The 19,698-nt window shown below is 39.4% G+C and overlaps 2 protein-coding genes across 6 annotated transcripts in view; one reads left to right on the top strand and one right to left on the bottom strand.

Moving 5' to 3' along the window:
* The first annotated feature begins 381 nt into the window (after positions 1–381).
* LOC121320977 (ADP-ribosylation factor-like protein 13B) overlaps positions 382–19,698 on the top strand; it is a 28,287-nt gene continuing 8,970 nt past the window's right edge. For 2 of the 5 annotated variants that reach the window (XR_005950894.1, XM_041259843.1), the window contains exons 1-4: positions 4,335–5,150; positions 6,949–7,198; positions 16,506–16,611; positions 17,332–17,534. Coding sequence is in view for 4 of the 5 variants with exons in the window: in XM_041259843.1 (XP_041115777.1) it covers positions 5,012–5,150; positions 6,949–7,198; positions 16,506–16,611; positions 17,332–17,534 (698 nt within the window). In the remaining variant the exon portion in view is untranslated. Of the gene's footprint in view, positions 900–4,334; positions 5,151–6,948; positions 7,199–16,505; positions 16,612–17,331; positions 17,535–19,698 lie in introns of those variants that run through there. The other 3 variants (XM_041259841.1, XM_041259842.1, XM_041259840.1) reach the window with 3 other exon arrangements.
* Positions 10,774–15,306, bottom strand: LOC121320979 (syntaxin-19-like). The gene is made up of 2 exons (XM_041259844.1): positions 15,044–15,306; positions 10,774–12,159 (listed from the first exon to the last, which is right to left on the bottom strand). Exon 2 carries the CDS (start codon positions 12,061–12,063, stop codon positions 11,179–11,181), a length of 885 nt encoding a protein of 294 aa, XP_041115778.1. The 5' UTR covers positions 12,064–12,159; positions 15,044–15,306; the 3' UTR covers positions 10,774–11,178.

The raw sequence follows: 19,698 nt of genomic DNA on the forward strand, positions 1-19,698 counted from the left end.
CTTCCACTAGGTGGCACTAAACCATCCCTATGCTTCCTATCGATGGACTGGTAAAGTGTGGATGATAATTCGGGTGAAGGTGTGTCACGCTTTCTTCTTGGCCTGTCGTCATGACGTTCTACGTGATGAAGTCTGCAGCCATAGCAGCGAATGGAGCGGCGGTGTAAACAAAGCAGAGAGGCTGATAACATCAGCACCCAAGACAGCATAAATAACAAGACATCTGTGCCGCGTCCAGTTTCATTTGCAAGGATTTTTTCAAATTCTTATTCAAGACATAAGTTCCGCGGATTCTGTTATAATATATAATATAAAATATATATATATATAATATATATATATAATATATATCTTATATATATATGTATAAAGCAACGACATATAATTACTAGCTTCATATCAGGGATTGCGTGAGATATAAGATAAGGGGATTTGATTTCACGATAGAATATAAAATAGAATAAAACAGAATGCCACGCGCGAATAAGCAGTCTGCACGTTTAACTTTTTGTATTTTTTAGAAGAAATATCATCTGATTTATTATTTTGAGATTTGCAACGGCAATGAACCAGAGGGTAGCGTACATCTGGACACAACAACAACACGATCGTTTTGATTGGACTCGTCTGCAGCGTTGGCCTTATCACCATATCACATTTCAGAACAACCAACGGAGTTTATTTATTTATGTATTTAATTTGGGATTGTGTAGTTGAATTACTGTGAGCCGTTCTTCTCGTTACTGAGCGATGTGGTTATGATGTCCACACCTGCCTGTTGCAGATTTTCGTCATGATTTTGTGTGATTTGTTTTCCAAGACCAGCGGGTGTGGAGTGCGGTGTTCTGTCTGATGGCGAACTGCTGCAGCTGGTTGAAATGGTGGCGGGAGCCTGCCAGGTGAGGACTTGCAATTAAATCGGTTGTAATAACAGTAGTATTAATACTAATATTTATTGGCTTCTTAATGGTGTCACTATATAGATGCGTCAGTGCAACTGTGTTCATTCTGCCATTGGAAAATTACTCATAGTTGTTGGTAGGTTTAAATTCTTCCGATCAGCCTGCTGTAGTAATTTCAAAAGTGTGTCCTGGCCAGTAGTAAGCTTGAATAATGGCTTATTGGGGTTACATTACCGACAGTAATTGGTGTACATTTGAAGCTGGGAGACCGGGATTCATTCCATGAAACTTGACTGTAAGTCTTGTCCAGACCTGGCTGCTTTAGTGGCATTGGGTCCCTTCACTTCCTTTCCTTCCCTTGGTCGAGACAGGATTAAAATTGATACAGTGCAGAAATGTCTGTAGTCTGACTAAAAGGTGGAATTACAGGTAAGGATTACAGTATCATGCTTAGCGTTTAGAGTGTTCCTCACAAACACGTGGTGGGTGTCACATTATGATTTTTTTTATTTTTATGTTATATACACATCTGGGGATACTCTGTAGAGTTTTGTTACAGAAATGTATTTGTGAACAGTGTAGTAAATCATGAGTTTAGTGATTAAATCAAACTGGCTAAGCCTGCTCCTTGCTGCAAGTGGACTGTTGCTAAATGAATGTACTTTTTAAACAGATACAGTATCTTACTGAAGTTATACAAGGTAAGCAATAACCACAATAACCCCCTTATATAATAAGTGTGTATTGGACTCTTGTTGTTACGTTGTTCTTCACTAAATAAAATAACTTTGAGTAGCACCTTTTGAAATAAGGTCCTTATTCACAAAACTTATTGATAGTCATCATACTGTTACAGACTTGAAACATTATTTTTAATTTATCAAATATTGCCAAGAAAATCTCTGGGAATAGTCAGACCACTAGAGTTGTTTTTTGTGTGGGCTGTTTTATCTGGAATACTGCCATTTACCAATGAATGTGAGTGGAAACAATACAAGTAGTTACTTTGGATTATTAGTTTGCTTTAACTTTTAGATTACAAATAGTTTACATGATCTCTCTCTTTCCCAAATGTAGCATTTAGTTCTGTATCCATATTCAGTAAGGAAGTGCCCGAGAATGCCCCTCAAACTCCACTCACACCAGTCTCTCTATGTCTGAACTGGACTACAGTAGCTCTGAGGTCAGACGCAGCTGTTCCCTGAATACTCCTGCTTCAAACAGCACGTGCTGATTTGCCAGCAAGTCTAGTGCCTGCTTCCCTGTGGGTGGTTAATACTGTTCCAGTAACCAACTCAAATGACCAGTGACTGAACCCGTGAACTGTCCCAGTTTTATCAGGGTTTTTAAATCAGATGTGTGCAGACCCAAATGGATGTAAACGTAATCTGTAAAGGTACAGTCTCCCATATTGTTTTCAAAACATTTGTCACCACATACCGTAAGCCCTGTGTGAAAATGTCAGATCATAAGTATCTAGTAAGGAAAGGTGGTACAGCTATGTTGGTGGCAGTGGTACCTGTAGCAGGAGTGTGCTAAGAAAAACCTTGGGTTGGGTGTAAACAGATTTTAGTCAGCAGTATCTTTGTGATTAAGTAGTAGAGTGTTTCAAAGGCTGAACTATGGAAGCGTGACCTTTTTTAATTGAATTAATTCCTAGGTACAGTATATCTTCAAAAATCAGAATTTAAAAGAATGTAGAACCCTAAGCCAAACTATAGAGACTTAAGAAAAATAGAGGAGACTTGATTAGGCCTCCCACTGGGGATGAATATCATACGTCAATGTGTCTGATTTTTTTTTCATTTGTAGAGAACTGCTGGTTTTTGTGATGAAACTAGGGACAAGTGAATAATCTGTGGTATATCAAAGTGCCTTGTTTCTCTGTATGTCACTGTACACATAGCCTGCATATTGTCAATGATTTATGTACTTCCAGTTAAATAGATTTACAGATAAAAATAGACTAGTACCAAATACTCCAGGCTTTTAAATCTGGTTCTGTGTTGGGGTTATTTTATTATGAGCAACAAAACATATTTTCCACCATTGCCCTCAAAACCTACGCCACTGGCTGGCCATTGCAACCATGTGTTGTGTTAAAAACAAACTCCCCCTGTCCTAGCAACTTGTGTTGCATCCCCACACCTAGAAAGAAAACAAATAGGCCTGCATTACTTAGAACTGCATGATGTAACACACTTCATTAATTTAAGAGAGTTCAGGGCAGTGTGCAAAACGTCACTGCGGTGCACCATATCTGCTCAGGGTTGTACTAATGCATCTCAAAGTAATCTTCACATAAATAAAATCTACAGTTCTACCCAAGTACAATTCGGAAGGTCTATTGGAGGATTGGAGTGTTTGATAAAAGGAAAATTCAGTTATTGTTTTAATCGTGTTGGTCTAGAGTGTGACAAACAGATGGATAATTAGACCTCAATATTGTCGTACAATTGTAATCCTAGCACTGTGTGGTCTTCAATTGTCCTGCTGGAAAATCGACACTTCCAGATTTGCTTGCAGGAACAGAAAAAATGTTGCCTCAAGGACTTTGTCAATGTATCACCGAGCAGTAAGGTTGCCCACAATCTGCACCAAAGGCGTTCTTGTGTTAAAGGAGATTCCTCCCCACTCAGCGTAATGCTCACCACGACGTCTCCACACATGTTGTCTTCTGTCAGGTCTGTCAAGGGCAAAACCGCATTCCTCAGTGAATAAAACACTCCACCACTCTCTCTGCTGCCACCTCAGATGTTCTCAGGCCCACAGAAGACGGCGATTTTGTCTCTCAGCTGTCAACATGTTACCCCTGAACGGCCTCTGAGCGTGCAAATCATTTTCATGCAGACGTCGAGCTACATTCTTCCTGGAGTTTCTCTTGCTGTAGCCACTGGAGTGTGAAAATGATTATGCAGATGGATCAGTCAGATGTGACGGTCCTGGGCTGATGTGACCCTCTACCTTCCAGGAAGTGGCTTGTCCCTCACAGAGCTGGTTTCTCTGGACTAGTGTGCTGCTTGTTGAAGTAGAACATCTCATTCTCCTGGCAACTTCTGTCAGACAGACTGCCTTCAATCATGCCGATAGCAACCAGGTGATCTTCATTACTCAAGCGGGGCATGGCCGTGTCTTTCACTGTTCTTGCATCAATTAAAATCATGTCTTTTCGAATGGCTATTTATAAAGATTCTTAATCAACTCATTTTGGCAGTTTTAACTCAACTGAAATACCAAACACTGAGCATCTGGTGTTTTTATGAAATCACATGACTTGAGCTCAGTATGTTGTTATCCCAAGGAACAATACTACTTAAACAATCAACAAACCTATCTGCTCACTATTTAAAATGTAAATAACATTATGTACAGTATGTGCCCAATGAGGTATTGATGTAAAACTTACTGTTTTGTTTTCATTGTGCATCAATATATAAATAATAATCTTGGTTATAATAAAATCAGACCTCTACAAAGGGATTGGAAAAAATTGGAGTACTTTTGTAGTATTGTAGTCAGTAAAGCTACCTTAAAAAAAAAAAAAAAAAAGACAGATCTTGAATTGCATTGAGGATATCTTACTCCCCACTGCCAGTCACTTCACTTATTTTAGTCAAAAGCAAATGGGAACCTTTCTTCGTAAGGTTGTTTTAAATTCCTTCAATATCCTGCTCCTCTTGAGTGTGAGTGTAACCCAAGAGCAACTCCTCCTAATCCGAGCTGAATAAAATCTCTGTTAATCTGTGTGCTGGATGGGGGAGCAGCACTATGGACTGTTTGTAATCTGTTGGTAATGTAGCAATCCTCATTGCTACTGCTCATGAAGCCCTCTTGGGTGCTGAAGACCTTCAGCTGGATATTTTAGAAAACACCACCAAATCTTAACTACTGTGACTTTTGGTTGTCATTAACTTGCAGGCCTAAAATGAACCTGCATTGTTCACATTACAGTGAATTTGATTGAGCGCTGAATGTATAGTACAGTATAACACTATGTAATGTAACCACTTTTCCTTACATTACTGAAGAGGTTTTAAAGAATGCTGCTCACAACTTGTTAATACAGTTTGGATTTTGAGCCTTTATTCCGTGATTGAATTGACCTGTTCATGTGGGTATGCTTTAAGATCCTATCACCTCCCAGTGTTGACTTTGAAATATCTGTTTTATTTTGCAGGAAAGTGACGTTGGTGATGGTTGGACTAGACAATGCTGGCAAAACTGCAACTGTAAGAAGCATTCAGGGAGGTGCGCAAACCCCTACATACTCACTGAAAATCCCAGCATAATCCTTCACCTCCAAGAAAATGCAATACAAGAATAAGAAAGAGTATGCAGACATCAGCCTAATGAAGAAATATTACTACTAATAATAATATTCATAGCTGATTAGGACAGTTAAGTAGCCTGGTGATTTAAAACATTAAGCATTACGAGTGTGTGATCTTAGGTTTTTAAATGAATTGTAGTGTTCACTCCCCTGTGCTGCATTCTTACCTAGCTGTAAAATAAGATCAATTCAAGATGCTAAAGTTGTTGTGATAAGAAAAAAATGATAGCCAAGTATTCCATACCTGCGGAATAAGCCAAGATGAGCAGCATACTTCTTGCAAACCATAAACCAAAGAGCTTAAACAGTTATAATTCTTAATAATCTCAAGTTGACAAAGGTAATTCACCAGCCTGCTGGTAACTGCAAGACCAGGTGGGTGAAATGGAAATGCTCTTCCTGTTTATCATACACAGTCTTTCTTCTTGCCTGGCTCTTCGCGTCAACATTTGTAACACATGTGCTGTTTGTTTTAACAGGTGTAGGGTTGTAACAAAAGCCCTCAAAGGTATTCATTTAACTGGTGATTTCTACAAACTGAACTGCGTAACCAACTTTATAATGTCCCTGATGCTTGCCATACCTCTGTATACACAGTCTATAAAAAAAACAAAAAAGGTGGTTGTCCTTAAATCTCCCAAACTTAGCTGATAATTGGAGCTCAGTTGGCAGGTGCTTCAGTATCCAACACAACACAGTTAACCTTTGATTTGCAAGGAATAATGTGTAAAACACACAACTTGGCCACTAAGGAGAAGAGATTTGTTTGCAGATTTCAGCCCACATCTTGAGTAATGGTCACGTAATGGTTATGTCGGATCATTGCCATCCTGACTGCGCTGAGGCAGATGCATCTATTTGTTTCTTTTTTTTCTATCCAGCATGGCGCTTTGAGCTGTCAAACACAGGGGCTGCTTGAAGCCTGTAGTGTACAGCCACCTTTAATGTCTGTCTGTGATCCATGAGAGGCTTGCTTTAGGCAAGGGTTATTATCAACCATTTTTTTCTTCTCTGTCTAAGATGCACGTGTTTAAGTTGAACTTAAGTTATTCATTTTAACTTTATTACATGTTATTCCTGTTTTCAAAGATACTGTTGTAAGAAAACCCCCCAAAAAAACAAGGTGGTGTAGAGCCCAAGCTCTTTCACTTTTTACATCCAATAAACCTTTACCTTTTACAATCACAAAAGAGCAGTGACAAGGTGTCTACAAGTGATATCAACAATCTCTGTATTGTCAAGTGTTATCAAACAGGGTCACATTCCCATCTGCACTATAAAGTTTGATGGACCAGTTAACGCACCACTGCTGCATTGTAGCTTGGGATCCACAGCACCCCATTTTTAATACACATGGAACTAACAATATCTATTGTAAGTGACTGTGCATTATATGCATAATCACTTACAATAGGACTTTGATTTAACATGTCATCCGCAGGATGGAACACAAGAAGGTTAAGTGACTTGTGCAGGGTCACACAATAAGTCTCAGTGGCACTGGTGGGATTTGAACCGGTGACCGGTTACAAGCCCTGGACTTTAACCACTGGACCACACTGCCTCCTACACAGGCAACTGTTAAGTTTGTTATTAAGGAAGGGGTGTATTTTTAATTTTGAAGGGAGTAGATAGTTTATTTATTTATTTTTTTTTCAATTGAAGAGACCCAGATAAAACTCTGCACACTGGAAAACATCCTTTTTTTTTTTTCAGAAAATCCCAAAGATGTCGCTCCGACTGTTGGGTTTTCTAAAATCAACCTGAAACAGGGAAAGTTTGAGGTGACCATTTTCGACCTGGGCGGTGGGAAGAGAATCCGAGGCATCTGGAAGAATTACTACTCCGAATCTTATGGGGTAATCTTCGTCGTGGACTCCAGTGACATGGAGCGAATCGAGGAGACCAAAGAGGCGATGTCCGAGGTCCTGAGGCACCCCCGCGTATCAGGAAAGCCAGTCCTAGTGTAAGTGAGAAAGCTTTGCTGTTTAAATCAGTGCTACTCAGTCTTTGAGTCTAGCAATGAAATGATGATCAGTGTTTGTTTCTGCACCTCTTTCATACAGTGGTAATGCATATATTCTAGAGTGAAATGTCTATAAGGATTTCATGTGTTGAGAATGAAACGTAAATGGGACATTCTTCGTAAAAGAGAGCCTCTTTACACTTCCTGATGATATTTCTCTACCTGAAGCATGCATTCTTGATTTGCAGAATAATTATAGAAGAAGGTGTTAGGGTTATTTATTTATTTATTTATTTGTGTGTGTGTGTATATATATATATATATATATATATATATATATATATATATATATATATATATATATATATATATATATATATATATATATATATATATAAAAAAAAAAAAAGGTATAATACCACAGTAGTAAGCTGGTACATTTGTATCTGAGAGAAACTGATAATGACATTGAAAATTTGTACAGCACTGAAACACTACGTTTAAAGGAAAAAAAAAAAAACTGTACTGCTGAACCTCGTCTTCTTTAATATTAGCATCACAAGGGTATCCATGTATTATAAAAATAAATAAATAAGGGGGCCTCTTCAGTGAGTTACAGGAAAACAGTTCCATCATCAGTTATTTTCCTGTAGCTCACTATGTAACGATACATTCTTGAATTCGGTTTAATATTACCAACTGTTAGCTCAGCCAGGCAGTAATACATATTTGTATAGCAAGAGGGCAGTGTCAGTCGCATTGTGTGCGTATGATTTGTCATGCTGGGCTGTGTCTCCATATCCATAAGACTCTTGTTACACCAGTTTACATATATATAGCACAGATGAGCAGCACAAGGATCCCATAATAGTGGAATAATCTGTCAACTTCAGCACTTCGGGTAATGGCTGAGGCAGTACCAGCTTAATGTGTGAATGTTGCCAACATGCTTTCCAGTAATGCTTAAGTTTGTTAGCTTACTTGTTTGAGGGGAAAAAACAAAAAGATTTTCACTTGTGTGAACATATACGGTACACTATAGAATGTTCCAAATGTTTTGACAAAAAAAACAGGTTGTATTACTAAGTACTAGTGTTAGAAATAGCATTACAGTAGGTCTCAAATAAGACCTTGGGGAGGAATCTTGTAGGTACTGTTTATCTAGTCTGCTTGTTATAGTGCGTTTCTTTTTTTAAACATGCTGGCACCCAGCCTTTTATTTATGCTGTCCCAGTTTTACACTAATGGTGTACAGCATTGCAAAGCAAGGAGCTTGTGTGAGGAGCCTTAACCCATGATGCAAATGATGCCACTTTACTGTATTTGTTCCAGTGTTCCAGTTCCAGTGTTCACCCCAAATGGCGTGCCTTAGCAAATAGAGGGGTAAATGGGATTGCACTGTAAGCAAACTGTTAATACTTAGATCCAAGTGAAGCAAGGAGACTGAACAGGAGGAGGAGGAAATTAGTAGTTTGGTCATTTAGCTTTGTTTGACTACAATATAAACATTTGCTCCCACATTAAAAATGACAAGATATTTTTTCAGTGAGCTTTTTATAAGATATTAGGTGTTTTTTAGGTTATAAACTACTGTAGTTTGGTCAGTGTCCTGTTGTGTTTATTACATTTTTGCAGATGTGCACAATACATATAAAAGAGGGAGATTATAAAATGTGATAATGCAGCAGTTAATATGTTTCTGTTCTCTAATCAATTGGGTATTACAAAAAGCCATCATTAATGTTCACATGGAGCTTAGTATTACATTTGAAATAATATACAATATCTTGTTACATATTAAAACTATCATAAAAAAAAAAAAAATCTTGGTCCTTTCTCTGGCAGCTTCTGGTTGTTCGAAATGATGTGGTGATTTTCTAAAGTAGTGTCCACTGAGGACTAAATTGAGATTACCAGCCTCTAACATGTGACCCGAGCCAGACTGCCTGACCTATCCAATACCATTTGTCATAACGGCTACATTCAGGAATGGTATCTTCTGATAGATATTATATATTCAAACAGTTAGCTAATAAAATACAAATATACAGTACTGTGCAAAAGTTTTAGGCAGGTGTGAAAAAATGCTGTAAAGTAAGAATGCTTTAAAAAATAGACATGTTAATAGATTATATTTATCAATTAACTAAATGCAAAGTGAGTGAACAGAAGAAAAATCTACATCAAATCAATATTTGGTGTGACCACCCTTTGCCTTCAAAACAGCATCAATTCTTCTAGGTACACTTGCACACAGTTTTTGAAGGAACTTGGCAGGTAGGTTGGCCCAAACATCTTGGAGAACTAACCACAGTTCTTCTGTGGATTTAGGCTGCCTCAGTTGCTTCTCTCTCTTCTTGTAATCCCAGACAGACTCAATGATGTTGAGATCAGGGCTCTGTGGGGGCCATACCATCACTTCCAGGACTCCTTGTTCTTCTTTACGCTGAAGATAGTTCTTAATGACTTTCGCTGTATGTTTGGGGTCGTTGTGATGCTGCAGAATAAATTTGGGGCCAATCAGATGCCTCCCTGATGGTATTGCATGATGGATAAGTATCTGCCTGTACTTCTCAGCATTGAGGAGACCATTAATTCTGACCAAATCCCCCAACTCCATTTGTAGAAGTGCAGCCCCAAACTTGCAGGGAACCTCCACCATGCTTCACTGTTGCCTGCAGACACTCATTCGTGTAGTGCTCTCCAGCCCTTCGGCGAACAAACTGCCTTCTGCTACAGCCAAATATTTCAAATTTTGACTCATCAGTCCAGAGCACCTGCTGCCATTTTTCTGCACCCCAGTTCCTGTGTTTTCGTGCATAGTTGAGTCGCTTGGCCTTGTTTCCACCTTGGAGGTATGGCTTTTTGGCTGCAAGTCTTCCATGAAGGCCACTTCTGACCAGACTTCTCCAGACAGTAGATGGGTGTACCAGGGTCCCACTGTTTTCTGCCAATTCTGAGCTGATAGCATTGCTGGACATCTTCAGATTGCGAAGGGAAGTAAGCATGATGTGTCTTTCATCTACTGCAGTAAGTTTCCTTGGCCGATCACTGCTTCTGTGGTCCTCAACGTTGCCCGTTTCTTTGTGCTTCTTCAAAAGAGCTTGGACAGCACATCTGGAAACCCCTGTCTGTCTTGAAATTTCTGCCTGGGAGAGACCTTGCTGATGCACTATAACTACCTTGTGTCTTGTTGCTGTGCTCAGTCTTGCCATGGTGTATGACTTTTGACAGTAAACTGTCTTAAGCAACCTCCCCTTGTTAGCTGAGTTTGGCTGTTCCTCACCCAGTTTTATTCCTCCTACACAGCTGTTTCTGTTTCAGTTAATGATTGTGTTTCAACCTACTTATTGAATTGATGATCATTAGCACCTGTTTGGTATAATTGTTTAATCATACACCTGACTTTATGCCTACAAAATCCCTGACTTTGTGCAAGTGTACCTAGAAGAATTGATGCTGTTTTGAAGGCAAAGGGTGGTTACACCAAATATGGATTTGATTTAGATTTTTCTTCTGTTCACTCACTTTGCATTTAGTTAATTGATAAATATAATCTATTAGCGTGTCTATTTTTGAAAGCATTCGTTACAGCATTTTTTCACACCTGCCTAAAACTTTTGCATAATACTGTATATGCTGATAATCGGGCAAACACATAGCAGACAGAAAAAAGGTCCCTCAAATATCTCAAAACTTGCTTATACTGTAGTGCTTTTGTTCAATTCTGTTACATGTAGAATTACTAAAGTTTGTGGTAGTTTGTTCTCCTATTTTCAAGTAATGCCTGTCCACATGTCCCTGAAAAACGCAAGTTGTCACCCTTACCCTACAAATATAGGATGTAATAATATGTATGGAACTGTCAACTGCTTCTTAAGAGATTCCATCTTGATGAATAGTAGGCTAAGCCTTGTAACCATAGACCACCTCATCTCTGTTTTGTACAGTACTGTAAATGCAGCTGTATTGAGGTGTTGTCATTTACAGCAAGGAAAACAACAGCAGCACATCACCTTACAAGGGTGCTTCTTCTTGTACCTCACTGCCAGCTTGAATTTCTCATTCGAGTGCTGAATGTAGTCCTGAGTGTGGCTCACGTTGGCTTCGATGTTGTTCACCTGTTCTCCGTGCAACTCAACCTGCATGTAGATCTCAAGAAACAGCTCCCGCAAGTCCCTCATCTGGCTCTCCAGGTTCATCAGCTCCTTGTGGCGCTGCTCGATCTCGGAGAGCTGTGACTTGGTGATCTTCACTTCGTTAATGATGTTCTCATTGAACACTTCCCACTTGCCTTGCACCATCATCTCATCCACCTCCTCTTCCCCCACCTCCTTCCCTGCCACCTCCAACTGCCGGATGATGAACTGCTTACACTTCTCCTGCTTGCCCACCAGAGTACCGTTGTACTGGGACATGACCTTCTGGAACTGCTTGAAGAGCATGGCATGCTGGGTGCGCTGGATCCTACTGACTGTAGAGGTCAGCCTGTTGTCCGCCCCGGTCTGCTTGACCTCTTTAGACATGGCCTCCAGTCTCTTGTGAATGTGCTCAGCTCGGATCTTGATGTCCCTGGTAATGTTGTTCTCCTTTTTGATAATGCTAAAGCGACGCATGGTGGACACCAGGGTCTTCTGCTGCTGGCTAAACTTTGTGATGTCTTCTTCCAGTTCGTTGATTTCATCTTGGATCTGCTGCACATCATTCAAGATGGACTCCACAATGGGCTCCTTTTCAAAAATCACGGCTTGTTGCTTGATGACCACCTCTTCCCCCTGACTTGAAGGCTCAACATGGCTATTCTCCTCTTTGGAGATTTCAGCTTCCTTTGCACGTTGTTGTAATTCCAGCAGACGGTCCCTCATTTTCTGTTTTTTTTTTTTTTTTTTTTCTTTGATATGTTGTGTGACTTTATTAGCTTGTTATACAATGCAGCCTAGAACCTGAACACCACTATGTTGCTGAAAAAAAAAAAAAAAATTAGTAATAGTATAGACAGAAACTTCAAATTGCTACAGTATTTTAGGCAGGTGGGGAGGTAGTTTAGCTTCATTTCCCCTGTGGATTCGCCTTATTGTTTTACTGTCCATTTCCCTGTCCTCTGTTTATCCTTCTTAATTATTTCTGTTGGCAAAATAGATCTTCAAGATAAGTCATGTTTATCCAAATGTTTTATTTTTTATTCAAGAATAGTTCCATTCATTTCTGTACAAGCTCATTTAAAATAAGAACATACGAAAAGATTGTGTTGTTTTTGTTTCTAGCATTTTAGATGCTGCTATATCACCTGGTTGGCCATTCCATGCATTTCTATTAAAGTGCTGCCTACCTTCGGATCAGAGCCTACCTTACTTTTACTTGGCTTCCATTTATAGCCTCTTGTTCTACTTTCTGAGCTGAATTTGACGTTGTGTCTTGGGTTAACCTTATCTAAACCATTAATGATGCCAAACCTGCACACAGTATTCTAGGTGGGGTCTAACTAGGGCATTGTATAATCTTAGCAGAACCTCTCTAGACTTGTATTCCATGCTTTTTGCAATATAGCCTAACATTCTGTTTGCCTTTTTTAATGGCCTCACCACATTGGCGTGATGCTTTTTCAATGCATTTATTTACATAAATACAGTACAATATACATTTGGAAAGCATGCCGTGCTTTGCTGAAACCATTGAGTATGATATGTGGGTTGTTGCCACATGACATATAGAAGATAATAATACCTCCTTGTGATGGCAGTGAAAACATCTGCGAAAAAAAAACTGCAAACAGCTACAGGAGTAGACCTGCCCAAACAGGATCTCATTAAATTGCTTCAGGAAGCAATAACAGTGCTTTCTATTCATATTTTGACATTCGGTAAGAAAGTGCTGTATATGTGTAATGTGTATTGTATGTGGATTTGTATAACACAAAGTCACAAGTGATCTTCAGTACTTAAGAAGTCTGTAAAACTGCTTGTGTTCATTACTGTCAGGCCCTAACTTAAGTTCCCCATGCCACAGCAGTACATGCATGTTTCAGTGAGGTGCTTGGCTTTCTCATCTGGGTAGCAGTAAAAAAAAAAAAAAATATTATTATAGCTTTCTGCCAAAATATGGACCTCATACAGTCGAATAAAGTTTAGTTCAGAGCATGTGAATGTAACCTTTGGAGAGGGTGGGATGAAACATGATTTATACAAAGTGACCTATTTGTCAAATGCTTGTTAACCACTTCATATCCGAGGCAGCAGATTTTAAAATGTTTCAGTTGAACCCCCTGTTGATTTAAAGCTGTAAATAGTGCACACAGGCTACACCCAGTATTCCGGTGCTGATCATCTTCTTATGATTGAAGGCTTATTAATATAACAGGCTGCTTTGTTCTGTACAATGCAGGGGTTTCAGAGACACTGGGCTTTAATTAACACAGTGCTCAGTGCTACAGTCTAATCCAGTCCAAACAAAACTTAATGAAGGAATTACACAACTTTCCAAACTGTACATTTGAATTAGTTTGGCTTTATACATACCAGCTCTCTTAGTTACAAAAGAACACATGCTTGAAGAGCATTTGAGAAACGTACTATGCATGCACGCACACACACACACACACACACACACACACACACACACACACACACACACACACACACACACACACACACACACACAGAAATAAGTATTGTTAATCAGGTTTGGAGATTAATAATATTTTACAGATAAATAATATTTTTTTAATGCATGGAAGCAAACTATTTAAAATGTTGTCGCACATTATTTTTGATTCAGCAAACATGTTTGAGTCAACAAACTAAGCTTAATAAAGTCAGCAGACAACCATATTCTTTTTCCAGATGAGCTGACATTCAGCAGAGCTGTGCAGTACAGAATGCTGCTTTTCTTGGGAGAAGAGGGTCAGGAGATAAAATATTCTTATTATCTGATTAAAACTCTGCCTAACAGGAAAAGAAAATATCCAGTACTATAGTTGTAGCAGGCTGTTTTGTGAAAATGCTTCAGTTGGTGTGTTTTGTTTTGATCTTCAAAATTAGCTATTTATTGAAGAGTGTTTTTTGCCTCTCTTTAGTGTCACTTAAAGTAGTCTGAAAATACTGCACGTGCTCCAATACTCTCACTTCTCTTGCACTAAGCCTCATTTATGTATTGGTAAATTTTTGGTCCATCTGCAAACTTTTGTTTGCATAAATCAAATAGAAGTACTTTTGATATGCATTTTTGTCAGTTTGTAATTAGCATTTCATAGTTCTGCAAATTATTGTTAATCATTTGCCCAAAGGTTAAACAGTACTTTGAAAAATTATAATAAACCCTTACTAAAACAGTTGAAAAATAAGCATTTATCTGCAAACTTGATTTAATTAATCACAATGGGCTTTAAAAAGACTATTTAACAAAACATTCCTTGAAAAGTTTTGTAAGTTGTTTTTGAAGTTATTTTGGTTAATTTCTGCAGTTGTGATTTCTCATTTGATTTTAAGTGTACACTGTAATACCGTTGAAATGCTATATTGTACACAAGCACATTACCTGACGTGTGCATTATGACAGCAAAGCATGGTCATGCATGTGTAGACTGTACCCCTTTCCTGGCATAAGCAAGTGCAGCTGAGGGCTATTTTGAGATAAGGTGTAACTTTTTATTCCCAAGATTTAGGTCTATTGACTTTTCTATAACATTAATCATTTGAACAAGAACAAACTTGCTAAGCTTTTGCTCCGGTGTAATTAGAATAAATAGGTGTTAATGTTTTGAAAAGAGAAGTGGATCAAACTTTGCACTGGAGCAAAAGTTTAGTCAATGTATCCCAGTGTTAAAATAAAGTAAAACAACATAGTTACCTTGTGGGAAGGATGTAATCGTTAAAACCTGTATCCATAGCTATAAATGAAATGGGAGCATTTCTGTCAGCAGTCTTCAACAATCCAGCTGCTTCAATTTCTAACAGCAGATCAAAGAGAAGGAAATGCCCCTGTGCTAGAGATCCTGAGAGGTCTGTTGAAACTGTGACTTTATTGTTCTGACAGCATTACAATAAGGAACAATGTGCAGAGAAGGAAACATGCGCTGCAGATGCCATGATGTCTCACCCTGCCTCCTGGAAAATCAGGCTCTGCCTGTTTTGAGGCCCACCCCTAGAGTGTTTTCTGTTTGACCAATAGGATGAAGCTGACTGTGGCTCATTAGACTATCTACAAATGTTAGTATGACAGGCTTTAAAAAAACTACAGGAGCTACAGGAAAAGTACTGTGAACCACACGCACTTGCCATTGTGCTGAATGCATTGTATTCAAGGGCTAGTCACTTAGTGTTGGATGCTTTCAATTGTATTTGTCCATGTAAAGGTTGAAAGACAAGTTTAATGCTTTTTACAGGTATATCATGCAAATTATAGTGGTTTAAACTGCATTTGCAAAGTATATTTGGAATAAAATAAATAGCATGTTGAAAGTTTTTCATATATATATATATATATATATATATATATATATATATATATATATATATACAGTAATGCTGATGCAAATGTTTACCTTTTAACTGATCTTTTGTATAAAACAAGATTAAAAGGCAAATACCTGAATTAATGATACAGCTCTTGTAAGGCGATATTTGTAGTGGTTTCTGTCAGAGAGAAAATAGAGTATCAGCAATTTGAACTAGTCTTCTGAGGAACAAACTAAAAATGTTAAATAGATCAACTTTCATATTTCATGCATATATACAAAACTCAGACTTTGACAAACAAAACTTTTTCAACAAATTGTTTTCCATCAAAAGAAATGGCCCATGACATTTGGAAATTTTTTATAATATAAAACCTACCCAATGCAAAGAGCAGTGCAGCCACATTACACTGCGATGAGAACATGAGCAATAATGCAGTGAACCTTTCTGTGCTGCTGTAAACTGTGTCTTGTTTATTTAGCATCCTCCAGCTATTCTGAATGATTGCCTCAATTTCTACTTTCAGTACTGATGTAGAAACTGAGCTTGAAACCAGATTTGTAGTCTTAATAGAATGGGGTGGAGTGTCTTTGGGTTGCTAATGGGTCTTTCTTATTGTTCAACAACTGCTAATATCTTATTAACATTAAGGTGATACGATGTGATTAAAACCCTTAATCCATACGCTTCCGTCGACAGGTGATTAAGGTTCATAAAATGTTTAGCAAAGATTAGATCAAAAACAAAGTTTTCAACCTGAATTGTGTTTTCAGTCCCTGTTAAACTGACTGCATTTTACAGCACAGTATATTGTACTGCAGTAACACTATACTTGCCTAATATATGTTTTTTAGGCTGGCCAATAAACAGGACAGAGATGGGGCACTAGCTAAAGCAGACATCATTGAGTACCTGGCCCTGAGAAAGCTTGTTAATGAAAACAAGTGCTTGTGTCAAATTGTAAGTATGCTGTGTAGAAAGAGCTCTGTTTGTGTTCCAGGCGTGTCTGCCCTTGAGACGCTTTGGGTTTGTTTTACAGCAGGTGATGGGACTTTAGACTCTGTCAGCAAACATGAAAACAATAGGTAGCTGCAGGATTGTCCTTTTTTATCAAATATCTGGAGAGCAAAGCTCACCTAAAAACACCATTCAGCCCATTTATCCAGCCACTTCACTATAGATTCCCTGATGCAGCAGGTGTTACTTTATGATCCTCCCTGACACCACCTTCAATCCCATGTGCAGCAAAGGGAGTTTTAAGTGTGGTGATAAGTCCCCATATTGCTGCACAGACTAGGTGCTTTGAGGTTGATTGTCCTTGCATCTTAAACCCTAAACCCCAAGTCCTTGGTCTGCTGGAGTTATGTCCTTGGAGTAATGTACTGTTTCCATTTAACTCTATTCGTTCTGCTTATGTTTTTGCCTTGAGATTAATTAATGACCTACTTAATAGCACAGCTGAATACAATTCAATATACAAGTCTGAGAAGGAAGGATTCACAAGTTTTGGGACGGCTGCATTAAGATCTACTGTTTAGAACATTCAATTAGACCCATTTTTTTGGTTTTACAGGTAATTTGAAATAGACTGTAAATACACATGGGCTCATCACAATTGACAGATATGTCTTGAATACAGGCAGTAGTTAACAGAGGCTATCTCTATGTGTATACTTCCAGGAGCCATGTTCAGCAGTTCGTGGGTATGGAAAAAAAAAAGATAAATCCATAAGAAAAGGTCTCAGCTGGCTGTTGAACAATGTGGCAAAGGATTTCGAGGCTTTAAGTAAGCGGGTGCAGAAAGACACGGCAGAGCAGAAAGCACAGGAGGACCAGGAGAAAAGGGAGAGAGCCGAGCGAGTGCGACAGGCTCGAGAGGAAAGGTAATACTGTACAGAACAGGATCATGAGAGGAAAAGTGAGTGGGGTAATACTGTACAGAACAGGATCATGAGAGGACAGGTGAGTGGGATAATACTGTACAGAACAGGATCATGAGAGGAAAGGCGAGTGGGGTAATACTGTACAGAACAGGATCATGAGCGGAAAGGTGAGTGGGGTAATACTGTACAGAACAGGATCATGAGAGGAAAGGTGAGTGGGGTAATACTGTACAGAACAGGATCATGAGAGAACAGGTGAGTGGGGTAATACTGTACAGAACAGGATCATGAGAGGACAGGTGAGTGGGGTAATACTGTACAGAACAGGATCATGAGAGGAAAGGTGAGTGGGGTAATACTGTACAGAACAGGATCATGAGAGGAAAGGTGAGTGGGGTAATACTGTACAGAACAGGATCATGAGAGGAAAGGTGAGTGGGGTAATACTGTACAGAACAGGATCATGAGAGGACAGGTGAGTGGGGTAATACTGTACAGAACAGGATCATGAGAGGAAAGGTGAGTGGGGTAATACTGTACAGAACAGGATCATGAGAGGAAAGGCGAGTGGGGTAATACTGTACAGAACAGCATTGTGAGAGGAAAGGTGAGTGGGGTAATACTGTACAGAACAGGATAATGAGAGGAAAGGTGAGTGGGGTAATACTGTACAGAACAGGATCATGAGAGGAAAGGTGAGTGGGGTAATACTGTACAGAACAGGATCATGAGAGGAAAGGTGAGTGGGGTAATACTGTACAGAACAGGATCATGAGAGGAAAGGCGAGTGGGGTAATACTGTACAGAACAGGATCATGAGCGGAAAGGTGAGTGGGGTAATACTGTACAGAACAGCATTGTGAGAGGAAAGTGGGGTGAGACTGTACAGAACGGCATTGTGAGAGGAAAGGCGAGTGGGGTAATACTGTACAGAACAGGATTGTGAGAGGAAAGGTGAGTGGGGTAATACTGTACAGAACAGGATCATGAGAGGAAAGGTGAGTGGGGTAATACTGTACAGAACAGGATCATGAGCGGAAAGGTGAGTGGGGTAATACTGTACAGAACAGCATCATGAGAGGAAAGGTGAGTGGGGTAATACTGTACAGAACAGGATCATGAGAGGAAAGGTGAGTGGGGTAATACTGTACAGAACAGGATCATGAGAGGAAAGGTGAGTGGGGTAATACTGTACAGAACAGGATCATGAGAGGAAAGGTGAGTGGGGTAATACTGTACAGAACAGGATCATGAGAGGAAAGGTGAGTGGGGTAATACTGTACAGAACAGGATTGTGAGGAAAGGTGAGTGGGGTAATACTGTACAGAACAGGATCATGAGAGGAAAGGTGAGTGGGGTAATACTGTACAGAACAGGATCATGAGAGGAAAGGTGAGTGGGGTAATACTGTACAGAACAGGATCATGAGAGGAAAGGTGAGTGGGGTAATACTGTACAGAACAGGATCATGAGAGGAAAGGTGAGTGGGGTAATACTGTACAGAACAGGATCATGAGAGGAAAGGTGAGTGGGGTAATACTGTACAGAACAGGATCATGAGAGGAAAGGTGAGTGGGGTAATACTGTACAGAACAGGATCATGAGAGGAAAGGTGAGTGGGGTAATACTGTACAGAACAGGATCATGAGAGGAAAGGTGAGTGGGGTAATACTGTACAGAACAGGATCATGAGAGGAAAGGTGAGTGGGGTAATACTGTACAGAACAGGATCATGAGAGGAAAGGTGAGTGGGGTAATACTGTACAGAACAGGATCATGAGAGGAAAGGTGAGTGGGGTAATACTGTACAGAACAGCATTGTGAGAGGAAAGGTGAGTGGGGTAATACTGTACAGAACAGGATCATGAGAGGAAAGGCGAGTGGGGTAATACTGTACAGAACAGGATCATGAGAGGAAAGGTGAGTGGGGTAATACTGTACAGAACAGGATCATGAGAGGAAAGGTGAGTGGGGTAATACTGTACAGAACAGGATCATGAGAGGAAAGGTGAGTGGGGTAATACTGTACAGAACAGGATCATGAGAGGAAAGGTGAGTGGGGTAATACTGTACAGAACAGGATCATGAGAGGAAAGGTGAGTGGGGTAATACTGTACAGAACAGGATCATGAGAGGAAAGGTGAGTGGGGTAATACTGTACAGA

The sequence above is a fragment of the Polyodon spathula genome, chromosome 9 (assembly GCF_017654505.1).
Source record: "Polyodon spathula isolate WHYD16114869_AA chromosome 9, ASM1765450v1, whole genome shotgun sequence".
NCBI lineage: Eukaryota > Metazoa > Chordata > Actinopteri > Acipenseriformes > Polyodontidae > Polyodon > Polyodon spathula.

Excerpts from the sequence above, each read along its gene's own strand:
- LOC121320979 (XM_041259844.1), bottom strand. The coding sequence starts at position 12,063 with ATGAGGGACCGTCTGCTGGAATTACAACAACGTGCAAAGGAAGCTGAA.